Genomic DNA, 15,427 nt, shown 5'->3' with positions numbered 1-15,427 from the left:
TGGGAAAAAGAGCCTTGTCTTTTTCAAGAAAAGAAAAGAAGAAAAATAAAAAACTGAATTGTGTCAAAACCATTACCATCTGCTCAACTAAATAACAAATAAAACAAAACACAATGACTGTTTTTAACTATCACAAATTAATGTACTGAGGTTGAATTAATGTATTGACTTAAGTATCTAAGAATAAACTTGAATTGAACTGGTTTTGTCACAGCTATAATTCCTCCCCCCCCCCCCATTTAAAAGTGTATCTGTTCATACTCAGCCACCAATCTTCCATGGTTATCAAATAAAAAAATAAGATAAAAAAATTTACTGAACTTAAAGAGAGGTTTAGCAACATGCTTTTTTAAAATACATTTTCAGAGTGTTTCAGAGAACCTCTAGTTTCCAGATTTTCAAAAATGTGCAAGCAGCTGTTCATAAAAATATATGCACTTCTTTTGTCTTTAACATGCAGAGGTAGTGAAAATATGTCTCCAGTTGGAGTAATTACACTCCTAAATGTCCAAGTAGGCCTAACTGTTAATACAAGGATGTACTTGCTTTAGCAGTGTATTTTAAACTTCACAGAATTCATCACTAAATTCAACAACATCCAACTCAAAATGTCTTATTTCTTGCTAAAGGGAGCTTGCAAGAGGAAAAAGTCACATCTTAACTGTTGCAAATAATGCCGCTGGCATTATTTAAAAAAATTTAAATCTGTTTATACCAGGCATCTATTTTCTTCTAAAACATTACTGTAAATAAAATAAAATAAAATAAATAAAATATTAGAATCTTTGTATGTATGCATTGTAGGCTTTTCTTTCCTTTTCTTTTTTTTTTTTTTTTTTTTAGAGATGGCACAAAAATGACTTTGCTCTATTTCCTTTTGCCTCTTTGCCAGACTATTTTGCAAAACACGCACAAAGCTTCAAGATTACTCACAACATGGATGATTAGGGAGCCCAAACAGAGAGATGCTACTGGCCAAAACCAGAGTAAACAGGAGGTAGTTAAGGAGGCTTAAGCTTCTGTCTCCACTTCTCTTTTGTGGTGCTGGCACTTCAGCTCCCAGCACAGTGCCACAGCTTTTCACTGGCTCCAAGACTGTGCCAGATGGAGGGAGCCAGAGGGAAGCTGCAGTGAGATAGGAAGCGTGAGCTCGTTACCTGCTTCAGCCTTGTGTGATCCAGAAGCAGACAGCAGCGCCTCCGTTCCCACCGGCAATGCCCTACTCCCAGCTCCCTTACACAAATGGAGTTTTGTTCACTTCCATCCCATGCACTGACAAGCGGGAGAAGAAAGAAGCCCAGACCTCTGTGAGTGACAGCTTTCTGAGGGAAAGATAAGGGAGTCTCTGGTTTCCTTTCCCTAGTAAACCTGAATGGCCAACAGAGAGAGCACGAATGTGTACATTTGTGTGCACTGGTCTCAAATTACTCTGTTGTGCCCCTGAAATCAAGGCTAGTTGCTGCTGGGTGTCTCTTAAGACACTGCTTACAGCTGTGATAAATTGAGCTACCAGGGAGCGATCCCCAAGGTGCTGACAGGATGGCTACCACTAACATCTACATGTCTGCACTCCCATTTATCTTTTGGCTGTGCCATTCCTGCCACAGAAAGGTAGGAGAATACGTGACATTACCTTGAATTTCTTCCTGGGAGGCACATAGGCAAGCAGTCATATAAAAGGGTTCATTGGCCTTATCCCATACAACAAACCAGAAAAAGAGCTATATGGCACAGGCTACTATTCACTATTCTGATTTTTCTTAAAGTATGCTGACAGCACGTTCTGCTTTAGTCCAAAACCTCTTATGGGTTGTGATCAGCATATCATTTGTAAATGTTAGGGTAGTCACTCTCACTTGCAATATTACAAAACACAAACCCACACTGCACTGTGTTTTAAACCAAGACATTCAACAAAATGGCCTAAATCTCATAAAACATGTATATAACTGTAAAGTCACTGGGCCAACATTGTGAAACCATACCTGTGTCCATGAAAATGGCATTCTCCAAATTCTCTGGAAGCATTACACTCTGCAGTACTGCTCTTACGTGCAAACAGACAGGTGTGACTGCACAAAACTAGTGCCTCACAAAATCAGGAGCCAAGCTCTCAAAAGAGAACCAAGAAATTAAAATGAGACTGCTTTTGGATTCTCTTGGAAATAATTTGGAAACAAACAGAAGTTAAGAACAAAACATATGTTTGGGAATCAATGACTCAGTAAACCCTATCTAAACTTATGCAAGCTCCATCTTTTACCTCTACATCTCTGCACAGAGAAGTGTACTCACAGGGAATTACCACATGATAATTACCCAAAATGGGGTCTGATTTGATTTTAGTTCCAGACATGGCTCCATATTTCAGAAACTGGAGCGTCAGTGGAAGTATGATCTAAGAGACCACGTAATGGCTTGGCATGGAGACCCATCCTCCCATCACCAGAAGCAGTCCTTTCCCTCACAGCTGAGACACATTTCTCAGGCACTTGGGGAAATTTGTATTATTAATGTGCATGTCATAAATTCATCCGTCAGAAAAGTACCTTTGATTCTCAGAGTTGTCTGGTTTCATCCATTTCTGGGTTTGAAAAACTGAAATGATACTTCAAGGATTGGAACAAAGTAAGAAGATCTGAGTCCAGACCAGCATCTGGCACTCACTAAACTTGGCTTGATGCATTTTTTTTTAACATGAGCACATAGATCATAAGTAGTTTGAAATAAACAGAGTTTGTGTTTGCCTATCTATTATTATTTGCCTTAAGCATGATAAATGATTACCATAACTTGTCAGAGAACTGAAGTATTTTCTAATCAGTATTTCGAATCAGTAACCAACCTTGAAGTGGTAATTAAAGATGAAGTCATATTAATGTTTTAATGAAACTGCCTTCAACGTTGCAGTTGAGCCAGAAGTCATATTCTTAAAAAGTACATTTTGCTAATGTTAAGCAATTATCAATGTAGGACTTACCAACAGAAACTTAAAATAATTCTCAGGGTTAAAACTTTACCACTGAGGTTTTTTCACTGATTGTGTAAGTTTATTTGTTTTTGACAGAGATGACAACTTTAGTATCCCATGCAGGGATGGAATGTGTTAATGCAGAAGAAATCCCTGCAGGCCACCCATCTCAGTAGCATCAATAGTCAGAGTTCTTGACTCTTACTCCCACTTGAACATGACTGCCAGCTTCCCTCTCCCTGCTCTCCTGAGGGTTTGATAGAAAAATTGCATAGTTAATTATCTTTACTTTTTCATTCTATATTTTAATAGTCAATAAACTGATTACAGTGAGATTAAACTGTTTGGTATTCTTATACTTTTCAAGAAAGATGGCTACCTAAATATTCTAAAATTTATAAATACAGTGTATAAACTATGTGATCATTAAGTTTTTACTCAGTATACTTTGCTTTTCTGACAGTAAAGAAGATTCAAGCACTAGAATGAGTATTTTGAGTGAAATTCTACATTAAATTTTACTGTGTCTCCTTCCTGCAAGATTATTTTTTTTACTTCAGCCTTCTATGAGTGGAAAATTCAGAGAAACCCAAGTTCGAGGCTACTACTACTGGCATTATATTTTGTTTCTGAGCTCTGCCAGTGACTTCATTAATTCCCTGAAATTTAACTACTTTAGGATGTTAAATAAGAGAATAAAAAAAAAAATTCAAACCAAAACCAAAACAAACATTTCCCTGTAACAATACTATTTCAAGTGCACTGTCAGTGATCACTTCATAGATCACCAATGGTTCACACAGCATAAAGAGAAAACACGCAGGCAGGAGTGCTAGTTGACACAATTCCTTTATGGATGCTGTCCATGGAGTTGTAAAGCTATTTTTCCCACCTTGACCCTTATGTAAGCAACTGGAGACTGTTTTCATGAATCTGCAAACAGACTGCCTGAAACAATAGCTCTTCTTCAGCTCTGTGGTGAGAACTGACACTTAACATGAAGCCAATTTAAATGTCAGTGTTTAACCATTTCTCTACTGATCAGTCTAGCAGAGCCACACATCTAACACTTTTGCTCACAGCATTTAATATTTCAGACAAATGGAATGGCAGATAACTAGTGGGTTAAATTTCAGACCTCTGGGGTAACTGTGGGATGATGCAATTATAGGAATTTATTCAATGTCAAGCTTTGGGGGATTTAAAACATAAAAAATACTCTCATTTACACATTCACTTGGCCTTGTATTTCTCATAAAAGTATAAGAAGTAGTTTTTCACTTACAGAGCAGGAAGCGATCAGTGACAGGCAAAATATCAACCAGAGAAAAGGGATGCTCAACCAAAAGTACAAGAGAAGGAGGTACCCCACAAGCACTGGTGTACATCATCTTGATGCTATATACACAAAATTAACCAATCCCTGCATCTATTTCACCTCTCATCACCTCCTTATCTCTAAATGATATCTCTGGCTTTACAGAAGTTTCCTCAAATGGTTCAACACAACAGCAAAAAGATGCTTACACTGCACTTTGCTGAGATCTGCCTGTGTTCACTCAGGATCCACAGACTCTACAAGCTGCAGAGCAACTCACTCTGTGCCAGCTGTGTGCTGCACTACACCCATGGTAACATCCTCTACAAACCATCTCTGCTCCCTCCAGATGTATGTAAGGACACAAACAGCATATTAAATCTCTTTCTTTCACTGTCTCCTTTTGACAAGCTGTTAAGAACATCCAATCTTCTCCCCTACGCTCCTCATAAAGGGACTTAATCTCTCCTTAATGCTTTAGCTTAGGGAAAAAAAAAAAAAAAGATGGACATGCAAATCATACAGGATCTAACCAGAAGTGACAAACAGTGCATGTCATATAGCTAATATGAAAAACATCCTTTCCCCCCGACCCTTTATTTAAAACCATTAATTGTCATTAATTGCAATAGAAATTTGCTGATGTAACCAAAGATTATATCCATTACACTACTAAAGCACACTCTTTAATTAATTTTCAATACACATTAGGCTGCATTTTGTTACAATCGGCACAGATATTAACTCGAACAAAGCACACAGCACTGTAGTGTTATTAACTCATATTTCATTGAAAGGTCAGTCTCCCCTTCGTTGTATCTAGAGGGGGCTGTAGTTAAATACCTCACTATCCCATCCACAGAATATAAATGGAATTATGTAGCACTGCTGTTTACTCTCAAAAATTACTGTCTCTCTTGCTTACAGGGCCTTATCCTGCCATTATGAATGCGGTGGGTTGAACCCTGATTAGATGCAAGGTTCCCACCAAAGCTCTCATGAGAGAGCAACAACTCTGCAGACACCCAGAGCAGCGAAGAAGGAGTGGGGGGGGGTGTTCCAGGTTCCTGAGCTGAGATTCCCCTGCAGACCAGGGTGCAGACTGTGGTGAGACAGCTGTGCCTCTGCAGCACTTGGAGGTCCATGGCAGAGCAAGATCCACCTGCAGCCCGTGGAGGACCCCACAGTGGAGCAGGAGGATGCCTGGAGGAGGTTGTGAGCCTGTGGGAGAATCCCTGCACTGGAGCAAGGGAAGAGTCTGAGGAGTCTTTCCCCTGAGGAAGAAGTGGTAGAGACAACATGTGATGAACTGACTGTAACCCCCGTTCCCCACCCCCTACTCTGCTCTGAGGGGGCAGGCAGAGAAAATCGGGGGTGAAGCAGAGCCCGGGAAGAAGGCAGGGAGGAGATGTTTTTAAGGGTTGGTTCTATGTCTCGTTATCTTATTCTGATTTGGTTGATAATAAATTGAACTAATTTTTGCCCACATCAAGTCTGTTTTGCCCGTGGCAGTAACTGGTGAGTGATCTTCCCCATTCATATCTTGACCCATGAGCTTTTTGTTGTATTTTCTCTGCCCTGTTCAGATGAGGAGGGAAATAACAGAAAGGTTTTGGCATCCAGTCAGGGTCAACCCACCACATTGGAGAAATACAAATGCAGAACTTCTCTGGCCATCAGGGCCTTTCTAGATGTCCTCTTAAGGAATCCAGCTTTTTTGAGTTCATCAGGATAAGGTTTGCTGCAAGTTGGATTTAAATCCATTTCAAAGATTCTCATCTGGAAGGACAGTAATGTATTTTTTAAAATTTCATGTTTTACTCTTAGTTTTGGGCTCACAAGATGCCATGAAGAAAAGCACAGAAATTATAGGTGTGTACTTTCTCAATAAGTACTATCACAAAGTATTTCTGCCCAGACTTTGCAGATGCAATCACTTTTCAGGTACAAAGCATCCAGTTCTAAAAACATAGCAAAACTAACACCTACACAGACTTGTGTTGTTGCAGCTAACATACATATTGGAATATATAATTTAACTCTATGCTTTAAGAATGCTCTTTCCCAAACAATTTTTAATGAATATTGTTAATCTTCAGCAAATAAGAAAGCTTACTGTGCTGTTTGTGGTTTTCACTGCTGCGTGACACCGCTCTGCTTCATTTAATAACCTACAATCTCTCAACACTTATCAATATACCTTGTGTAAACTTCACACCACTGTCGTTCTGAAGCGTCACTCTTGGTTTTTCTGCCTACACTCCCACTGCCTGGGTGATGCATAAAACAAATACCTCTTCCTGCTGGTGCAGTTGCCACTTTTCATCTCTAGTACAATATCCACCTAATCAGACAGTGCCTGTAAGTGCAACTTAAAAGAGCAGGTTGTAATTTCATTAAAGATGTATTTACTGAGCTAAAACAGCTGTTCTGGGCTGGAATGCAAAAAAAAGGCCTATGTGATTGCTACTCAGTTATTTTTAAGGCAACTGAAAAATACATTTGCTGAGCTAACCTCACTCTCCCGAAGAGCTGGCACTGCTGGCTTCTTCTGTATAAAAGGTTTAAACAGTTATTATAGTGTGTCATAAATTTTGACTTGTAATTGAAAATCTCTTCACTTCCTACAAAAAAAAAAAAAAAGTCCTTATTACTTGCTATGTAATTACAGACCATGCAGCTGCTCTCTTCGGCTTCGCTAGAAAATTTGAAGAAATGAAACACTGTGCAAACCTTATTCAAATGTTATTAAATTGCTAGTCATAGATATGCCACTCTCATACTGGAGGCTCTCAAATAATATCACTTTCTTCCTGTTACCAGGACTAAAAAGTAGATGAATCAGAAGTGGATCCAGGTCATATTGAGTTTCCCACCACAGAGGAGACCATCAGGTCTTTAGCAGGAAAGTATAATTTCTATTTCTGCCAAGAAGACATCAAAGGAAAAGATACCTGAGCATGTATCTGGAAAGAGACTTCAGTGCATAAAGACAATTTTTATTTCATTTTCAATAGGTCCTAATAATTATGCACGGCCACAATTGTCTAAGTCACTTCACTACAATCTTTGTGCCATTTCCTTGTGTCATTTATAATGAAAAGAAACTATTCATGAAATAGTGAACCTCATATTTCAGCCAAAGGCATGGGATTGGTGACCCCACAATATCCTGTTCACCTCCAGTGGTTTGACATGAGTCATACTTGATTAACTATTCCCTAGCCTTTGTGTACTGTGGAGGCTATGGTGTGATGCTGAATTTTTAGAGCAATTAAAATAAAATATACACCATGCGCCCCTACCTTTGATTTACAATGCATTTCAGTCTTGGGTCACTGATTTGAAATGGGCAGCTTCTGGAAAAAGGCTTTACACACCCCTGACTTCACTTTGCATTTTGTTTCTCCCTGTTGGTGCTGTATCAACATTTAAACCAGCAAGTTATTAATTTGCTGGGATCAGTTTGGGCTCTAACAAGGATTTTAAAGACTGAAGATTACAATTAATTCGTTATCACAGTGTAAAAGAACTATGAAAATGGTTATCATACATAAGTCACAACATTGTTTCCATCTAGTATTTATTGTTTTCTTAATTCCTGTCCAGACATATGCAGAAGAGCTCCAGGATACATATTACAGTCTGAAATCTCAAGTGAGGTCTACAGGATGTTGGACAAGTAACTTCCTGTGACTGCCAGTGAGATCAATGATTCCTTGGCATTTTGAAAAATTCCACTCAAAGAACCACTTTGAGGTTTTAAATTCAAAATACAGACTACCATAGTCGGTTTAGATCATCAATTCAAAGTAGCTAAAATTTGGAATGAAGTTTTGGACCTTCAGAATAAACTAACTGCTCTCAGTTTTAAAGCACAGTTATTCATATAGTTCTGGTTAATTACACAGACTTTTCAACAAATGGCCAAATTAATCTTTTATAAAGAGTGATGCTTTCAAACATAATCATTTCTTTAGAAGAGAGGATTTTTTTTCTCTTTTAATCCAACTGCAACTGAAGATGCTTGTTGTTCATCAGGGACCTTTATAATTAAAACTCCAACAGTCTGAAATTATTTTCCAATTATTACTCAACACACAAATCGCTGCAGCAATACTATTTATACTTGTCACCAGAAAATACTGTGATTGCTTTCACACATGTCACTAAAAAAAAAAACCCTAAAAGTAAGGTGGAAAAACAGAGAAGGAGTTCTGAAAGACTATGGATCCATTATTATTATTGATTCTGGCATTCACCAGGAGCAAATTACAGAAGCAAAATGCAAAAATTCAGTCTGTCCCACTTTGCTGCCATTGAACTAGACACTTTTGGAAGCTGAACTAACAAGAGACACATTTAAAAATTTGCAGTAATTGTTGAAACAGGTACCTACTATAATTGTCTTGTAATCTAGGGATGAAGCCAAAAGGAAATTATTGAAAAAATGAAAAACAGCAGATGTGCAAAGAACGTTGTTAGCTGTAGAAACAGGAAATTGGTATTGAGAGTTATAAGACAAATAGCTGCACAGATCTGCTCAGAAGAAGTGTTTATGCATGTAGGAAGAATAACAAAGGGAATTCCTTGAGGGCTTTATATTTCGCTGTAGATGCTGAAATACTTAAAATACAGGGGGCTCAAAAGCTGGAAGCTAATTTCTCTTTTACCTCAAAAAAAAAAACCCAAACCCCACCTCCCACTGCATCCAGGAGGAAAAACTTTGACATTCTCTTCTTAATTTATAAAATTGCTATATTATAATTTTCTCATCCATCTATCTATTCCTTCAGACTACACTTGAGCAAATTTCTTTGTTGGTTTCAAAAAATCCAAAAAACCCCCACCAATAGTTTTTGTTTTAGACATTCCAAGTTAATCTTCCTTGGTGAAGCATCATGCAGTGGATATTTCCAATTTGGAAATATCCACTCTTCGGACAGTGAAGAGTCTGCTCACATATTCTGCTGTACATATGAAACATTTTAGAAAAGAAAACATATAGTGCTGTCCATCAGAGGTGTTTGCTTCTGAAATGCAGATGTCAGATTCTACTGGATGACCACAATCCATGTGGCTCAGGTGGTGGTCACCTGCTACATGGGCAGGGGCTGTGTTAGTCCTCTGTCCCCCAGGGTAGCCTCCAGAGTGAGGTTCTGCAACCTTGCCCCTTCCCTACTCCCCTCTCTGATGTTCTGGTAAACAGATATAGATGGAAACATACCCTCACTTTCTCTTTTAAGATGCCAAAACACAATTAATGAAATGTTAAACAGCAGTGTGAAAACACTGCAAAACATTGAGAGTAGTTTTGGAACCTGAAGTTGATTATTATCAGAATGTATCCCATGAACCTTCTCTCCTTTTAGTTAAAAGCCCAGTGAAAACTTTTCCTATGCTTCCTGCTAAATTTCTTCTTCCTTAGAAGTACATCATGAATGAACAGGAAAAATCATCTCGAAGTACACTGTACTATGTTTTTCACAGTAAGATAAAAACCAAAAAGAAGTAACAGAGACATTAAAAAAGAAACTATTAAAAATGTGACCTAACCAAAGACACTGTTGGCTCTTCATCTATTACTACTGTTTATGAGACCAAGAAGTAGACACGATTTAAAACAACAGAAGTAGCACAACAGCAAGAATAAATCACAGAAGCACAATGTATTTACTGTGCACTACTCTACAGTGCATGGTAAAATAGTAAGCAAATAGAAAAATCCATCCTAACATCCAAAAGTCTTCTCTTCAAAATAATATTTTGTGCATTACATGCATACACATCTGCCAGTATAATTAGCAAAACAGCTAAGTCACTATTTGATTTGTTTAAGTTGCAAGAAAATTAATTTTTTTAAGTATTTATATATATATACACATACCTATCTTACTTATGTAGAAAAGTTTTTTCTAGATTATGTATTCCATTAGCATATTCCACTGATGGAAAAGATCAACTATGGTGGGGTGAAAAAAACCTGGCGCTATTCAGATCTGCTGTTGAAATTAAAAGCCACAAGGCCAAGAAGGATTTGCTGGGTTATGGAGACCTGGGTTTTAATTCCTGTTCCCAGACCTGTTTCTGTGTTAATATTTTTTAATGTAACAATAATTCAGCATCAAAACAAGGAAGAGTTTCAGAAAATGAGGACCAAACTCTGTTCTGTTAGCTGAAAGGAGCCAAACTAATTTAATACTCTTTTGCAGGATAGTCTCTCTGCCCCTGCTCACTCTGGAATATTCTCCGTGTTTGTTCCAGAATACACAAGTCTTTCTCGAACACAAGGGGCCTGTTCCAGATTTCAGCTTTGCTTTATGCTTGTGCTAGTCTGGCTTTTTGTTTCCTCAAGAGGAAGGTTTCTCTCCAAGACTTAATAGAAGTGAACCAAGGAGCCAGCAAAGCCCACCTCAGTGCTGTGCTTCTAATCCATTCTGCTAGTGCAAGAGAGCAACTCTCCTGCCAAGTTGTCTCCCTCTTGGTATCAGCACATTATTCTGAAGGCTACTCTCACTAATACATTCCTAAAACATCTTTACTGTCTCCAGTAAATTCAGTGAATACCCATGTGTTCACAACACCTACAAATCATTTTTCTTCCTTCCGCAGGAATCCATTACCCGGACAACTCACCCAGACTGGGTGTCCCTGCTCAGCTGGCTCTGGAACAAGTTTTGTAGTGCCAAAGACCAGCCATAAGGGAAATAAATCTCGGAAATAATGTCAGACAACAAGCTGTAAGTAGTAGGGATGGATTCCAGCATTATTCAACGACTGAAATTTGAAAGTGTGGGGAACGGGAACATTGCTCTCACCTTCCTCTCGGTAAATCTGCATCATCTTTCTTCCACCGGACTGTGGGTGTGGGATCCCCCTGCACCTGGCACCGGAAATCCACGGCCTCCTCCTCCAGCACCACTTGGTTTATCGGTCGCCTGAGAAACGTGGGCCGCTCTTGAAAGAGACATTAAAATTCCTTGGTGAGTCAGAGGGTTGAAATGAACATTTTTTGACTTTTCAGCATCTTTTTGTTTACCCATCCACCACACAGAAAGGAGGCTGAGCTCCACAAATTCAGACAAGTGGAACTGATGATGTGCATAAAGAGCCAGGAAGAGGGCTGCCAGGCTGGAGAGGCAGGGGCTGTCACATCTGGCCCTCAAGGAAGAGTGGAGTGCCACCAGAAGGCAGCCTGTGCCAGGACTGACTGCCCACCTGCCCTGCTGGACAGCACACAGGCCTCTGAGCCCTTACCCTCCCCTGGGAATGCTCTGGCTCTGCACTGCTGCATACACAAAGCCTGATCTGAGAGCTCCTGCCCGCTCTAGCAATATATGAGCTGCCAATGGAGTCAGCCTGCCTTTAGCAACAGTCAATACCTTGATGTTTTGAGGAAAATTTAAATTCAGCGTTAGGCGTCTCAGGCAACTGCGGAGTGTCGGGCAGAGGACAGAGCTTCCCTTCGTCGACTTCACCATGGAAAACCAAATTAAGGTCTGAATAACGACTTCTGTTTACCCTTGTTATTTTAGCCTGCACAGCTACAAATATTATTAATCACCCTAATGTTGCACAGGCCTGCTTAAAATCCAGATGCAGAGCCACAATCTGCTCTCAGTGGTCCTGGTGCAGTACCCTGTACACAGACACTGGTACAAACTCCAAGTACCGGTAATTTCATTTGAAAGGATGTCACTGGGGTGAGTTTCCAAGTTGCCTTTGGATTGCATAAATTTTGTTTTGTCCTCTCAACCATACCACACTTTTATTGTCATAAATTATTTATGCTAGTCAAACCATTATAAGACTGGGTTTATACGAAGCAGTATTTCCACTCAAGACAGGGATTTATCATAAAGGCATTTAAAACTGGTTACACGCTATGTTTCACATTTCATTCTCAGCAAGTTGAAGGGTATGATGTGACTTAAAAAAATTACTCAAAATTCACACGGATGCAAGCAATACCAGATTCTCACTTGGGTAGTTTGTCTTGATAACTACAGAGCTGAGTTTATAGGTTGGTTATACATGTTCATTGTATGCAAATAATAATAAAAATAAAAACCATTAAAGAGCGTTAATAAGGTTGCAAAATCAAGCAGGCAGCACCCTCACTGCCAGAACTAAGGCTGCCTGCGTGCCTGTTAATCACTTCCTTTCTGTTCATGCCTTATGGGACTGGTTGCAATTATATGATAACACACCATTTTTCCCCCAAACATCTCCAGATTGTTGGTGTTCATTTAATGAGCAGGTGTTTAATATTTTGCTTTAGTTGTACTGTTTAGTGGGTGGCCTCCTGTCATACTAATCAAACTTCACTTCAAAGGCAGAATTATTAATTTCCTCATGACCTCTATTACATATATCTTAAAGCTTCGTGAGTAATTCACTTATTTTCGTAACTCCTCTCCAAGGTGTGATGGAGATCTTAGAAAGCAAGATAAAAAGTATCTGCTTAATTTTTATGCCCAATCTGAGCCACAAAACTGGCAATTATTAAGGGGTGGGGAGAATTAAACACTAATTTTGTGTGTTCAGAGCTCAGTTTCCATCGAATTCAGTTGCAGACAAAAAAAATGTTCACCCCTTTTATAAATCAGAATATCAAGTCAGAAAATTAAGGAACACAAAACCACCTGTTAGTAATTATGCAAATGAGTGACAGCATCAGATAGGAATTCCATGATAGTAGCAGGGGGACCTATTGGCAGGGGAAAACGTATTTTGTCAGCAGAAGAATAGACATGCTCAAGAATCTATAGCACTTTTCCAGATGATAGAGATAAGAATATGTCTAACGGGCAGAGATTCTTCTCCCCAAGCCATTGCTTTTGTCCTATTCCTGTTCCTGCCCAGGACCTGCAGGTTCCAGCAACGTTTGGGCAAGTAAATTCAGTTCTAGTCTCTTTCCACACATTGAAATCTTTACTATTCCACATTTCAAGTCTGTGTACAAGCCATATCCAGCTGCTGACTGCTTCCTTAGCCAGTTTGTCTCATCTTAGCCCAGAAATATCGTATCGGACCTGCACTTAGGACAGAAAGCTTCCTCCATTCCTCTCCTTCAAACCTTTGCCCATTTCTCTCCAATTATTCCTTTTACTCAAAACTGCAAGAACTTCAACATTTTCAGAGAGGAGTGAATTATTTTGGCAATTTAAAAAATAAATAAATTAAAATCAGTTTTCTAATCAGACACGGAATATTTTGGATAAAGCCTTTTTTAGTTTGACAAACTTATTAAAACTGGACAAGGTAAAAAACCCTATTATTTCTTAACGTTAGTGCTAAGCAATGCACTTGGCTCACCTGTAACTATGTGAATCTAGATGGGAATTTCTTTATGAAACTTTCTGCAGGTTAGCAACAGCATCTTATTCACAACTGCTCTCCTAAGAAGATCTCAGACCAAACCCTGCTCTGAGCTCATACATAATACATTCTTCATTTTGGTATTTGTTTTTCAGAGATGATACTAAACTAGGAAATTTAGATCCAGATTGACATTTTAATTGGTGATTTGGAGGCCCTTGGTACACCCACATTGAATTTAAATAACTCTGTGTGTACCTGCACAATGGCTTGATCTGCACACAAAGATTATTTTAGACCACGTTTATAAAAGCTGTATGTAAACAGCTAAGAAATTAGTGTATGCATATTGATGAAATTGCTACTTGTGGCTGTAAATTCTTCTCCACAGGAGATGAGGAAATAAAGCCCTATCGCATGTTGAGGAGAACCCAGAAAGTAAATGGCCCAAAGGTCATTAGGTAAATCCCTGGATTCCACATCTGGGCAATTTAGGAGCATACACCCACAGGTTTGTTTCAGATCAGCTTCTTAAACTGTGTATTTTCAAAAACATTTCAGAAGTTTCCAGAAAATAAATAGCTATGAAAGGACAGATCCCAGTTAGCGAGGACATGCAAACACCATTAACTGCTGGTTCCATTTTTCCATCATCTCTGCATTTTGCACAGCGTGAATCAGGAAAGAACAAGTTACCTCTCATGTTGTTTCCTGTATTTATATCACTCAGAAAACCCCTTGAATGTGTCCAATAGCTAATTATACAGCTATAAAGTGATCAGAGCGAATGCCATTGCCAATGCAATTAACATTCTTTATATGAGATTAACTGGATTTGAGTCACCTGCATAACTTGCTTACAATGTTAATCTCTCAGGAGACAGAGCGCTGCCTGCCCAAGCATGCTAAATAAAGAAGGTTTCTTCACACAGCCAGGTCAAATTTAGTTTAAGAGATAATCTTGACAAAAAAAATCTTTTTTTAATTTTTTTTTTCCTTCTGAAATGGTTTGCCCATAAATAAAGCCTTGTGGTATAATTAAACATTGTTATTCTGTCAACAGCATCCAGAACGCAATATATTTGAGAAACAACAAGAAAGGGTGATAAATTAAAATCAGAGACATATATAAAAATTTTAATATAGCTATTTTATAAGCTTTCACTGAGTAAATAAAGTACCTACTTCCCAGACTTTCTCTGATGAATATTAAAAATCTTTGAAGAGAACTATAAAATAGGTCATGGTTATATGTCATGTCAACCAGTCATGCTATTACTAGGGTGACCTTTACAACTTCAGAATAAACTTTGCTTGCAGTTATAAAAGGGGGTTGTTAATGCAATCTGGACACACATCTAACAATCTGTTGCAGAGCTCGAGATATGCACTGCAAGGAAACCTACAGATCCTAACCAGAAACAGGAAAATGCTTTCCTTGCTTTGGGTGCTGACACAAGTTAACCTCAGAACTCAATTTTTCCCATATTTAACAATTGGTCTGAGTATCACAGTCTATTAGAGAGGCCCAGATGACCTTCAGATATATTATTGCCCTTTCTCTGTTCCTCAAAAAGTTAGACAGCCATACATGGGGCCTCAATCTAATTAAAATGATCCTAACTACCTTAATATATTTTCTCTGCTGAGGCAACTGCTAGAGTGAAGGATTTGATGGTCCCCATAATGCAGAGCTTCAATTTGATTTGGAATTGTTTTCTCTGTCTTTGCTGGAGAGAAGACATAATTTTTTTAAAATGTTTTTGTGTTCTAGAAAGAGTATTAAAGTAAAAATTAAAAGGCTTTGTGGAGGGATT

At 38.6% G+C, this 15,427-nt stretch overlaps 1 protein-coding gene across 13 annotated transcripts in view; it reads right to left on the bottom strand.

Annotated features, from left to right (window-relative positions):
* Window positions 1-15,427, bottom strand: part of ROBO2 (roundabout guidance receptor 2) — a 941,272-nt gene that overhangs the window by 180,135 nt on the left and 745,710 nt on the right. For all 13 annotated transcript variants that reach the window (XR_007903157.1, XM_051779569.1, XM_051779573.1 and 10 more), the window contains exon 5: window positions 11,108-11,246. Coding sequence is in view for 12 of the 13 variants with exons in the window: in XM_051779569.1 (XP_051635529.1) it covers window positions 11,108-11,246 (139 nt within the window). In the remaining variant the exon portion in view is untranslated. The remainder of the gene's footprint in view (window positions 1-11,107; window positions 11,247-15,427) is intronic.

The sequence above is a fragment of the Manacus candei genome, unplaced genomic scaffold, assembly GCF_025592945.1.
Source record: "Manacus candei isolate 608988 ecotype Guabito, Panama unplaced genomic scaffold, ASM2559294v1 h1tg000014l, whole genome shotgun sequence".
Taxonomy (NCBI): Eukaryota; Metazoa; Chordata; class Aves; order Passeriformes; family Pipridae; genus Manacus; species Manacus candei.
This window is presented reverse-complemented; position numbering and strand designations above follow the sequence as displayed.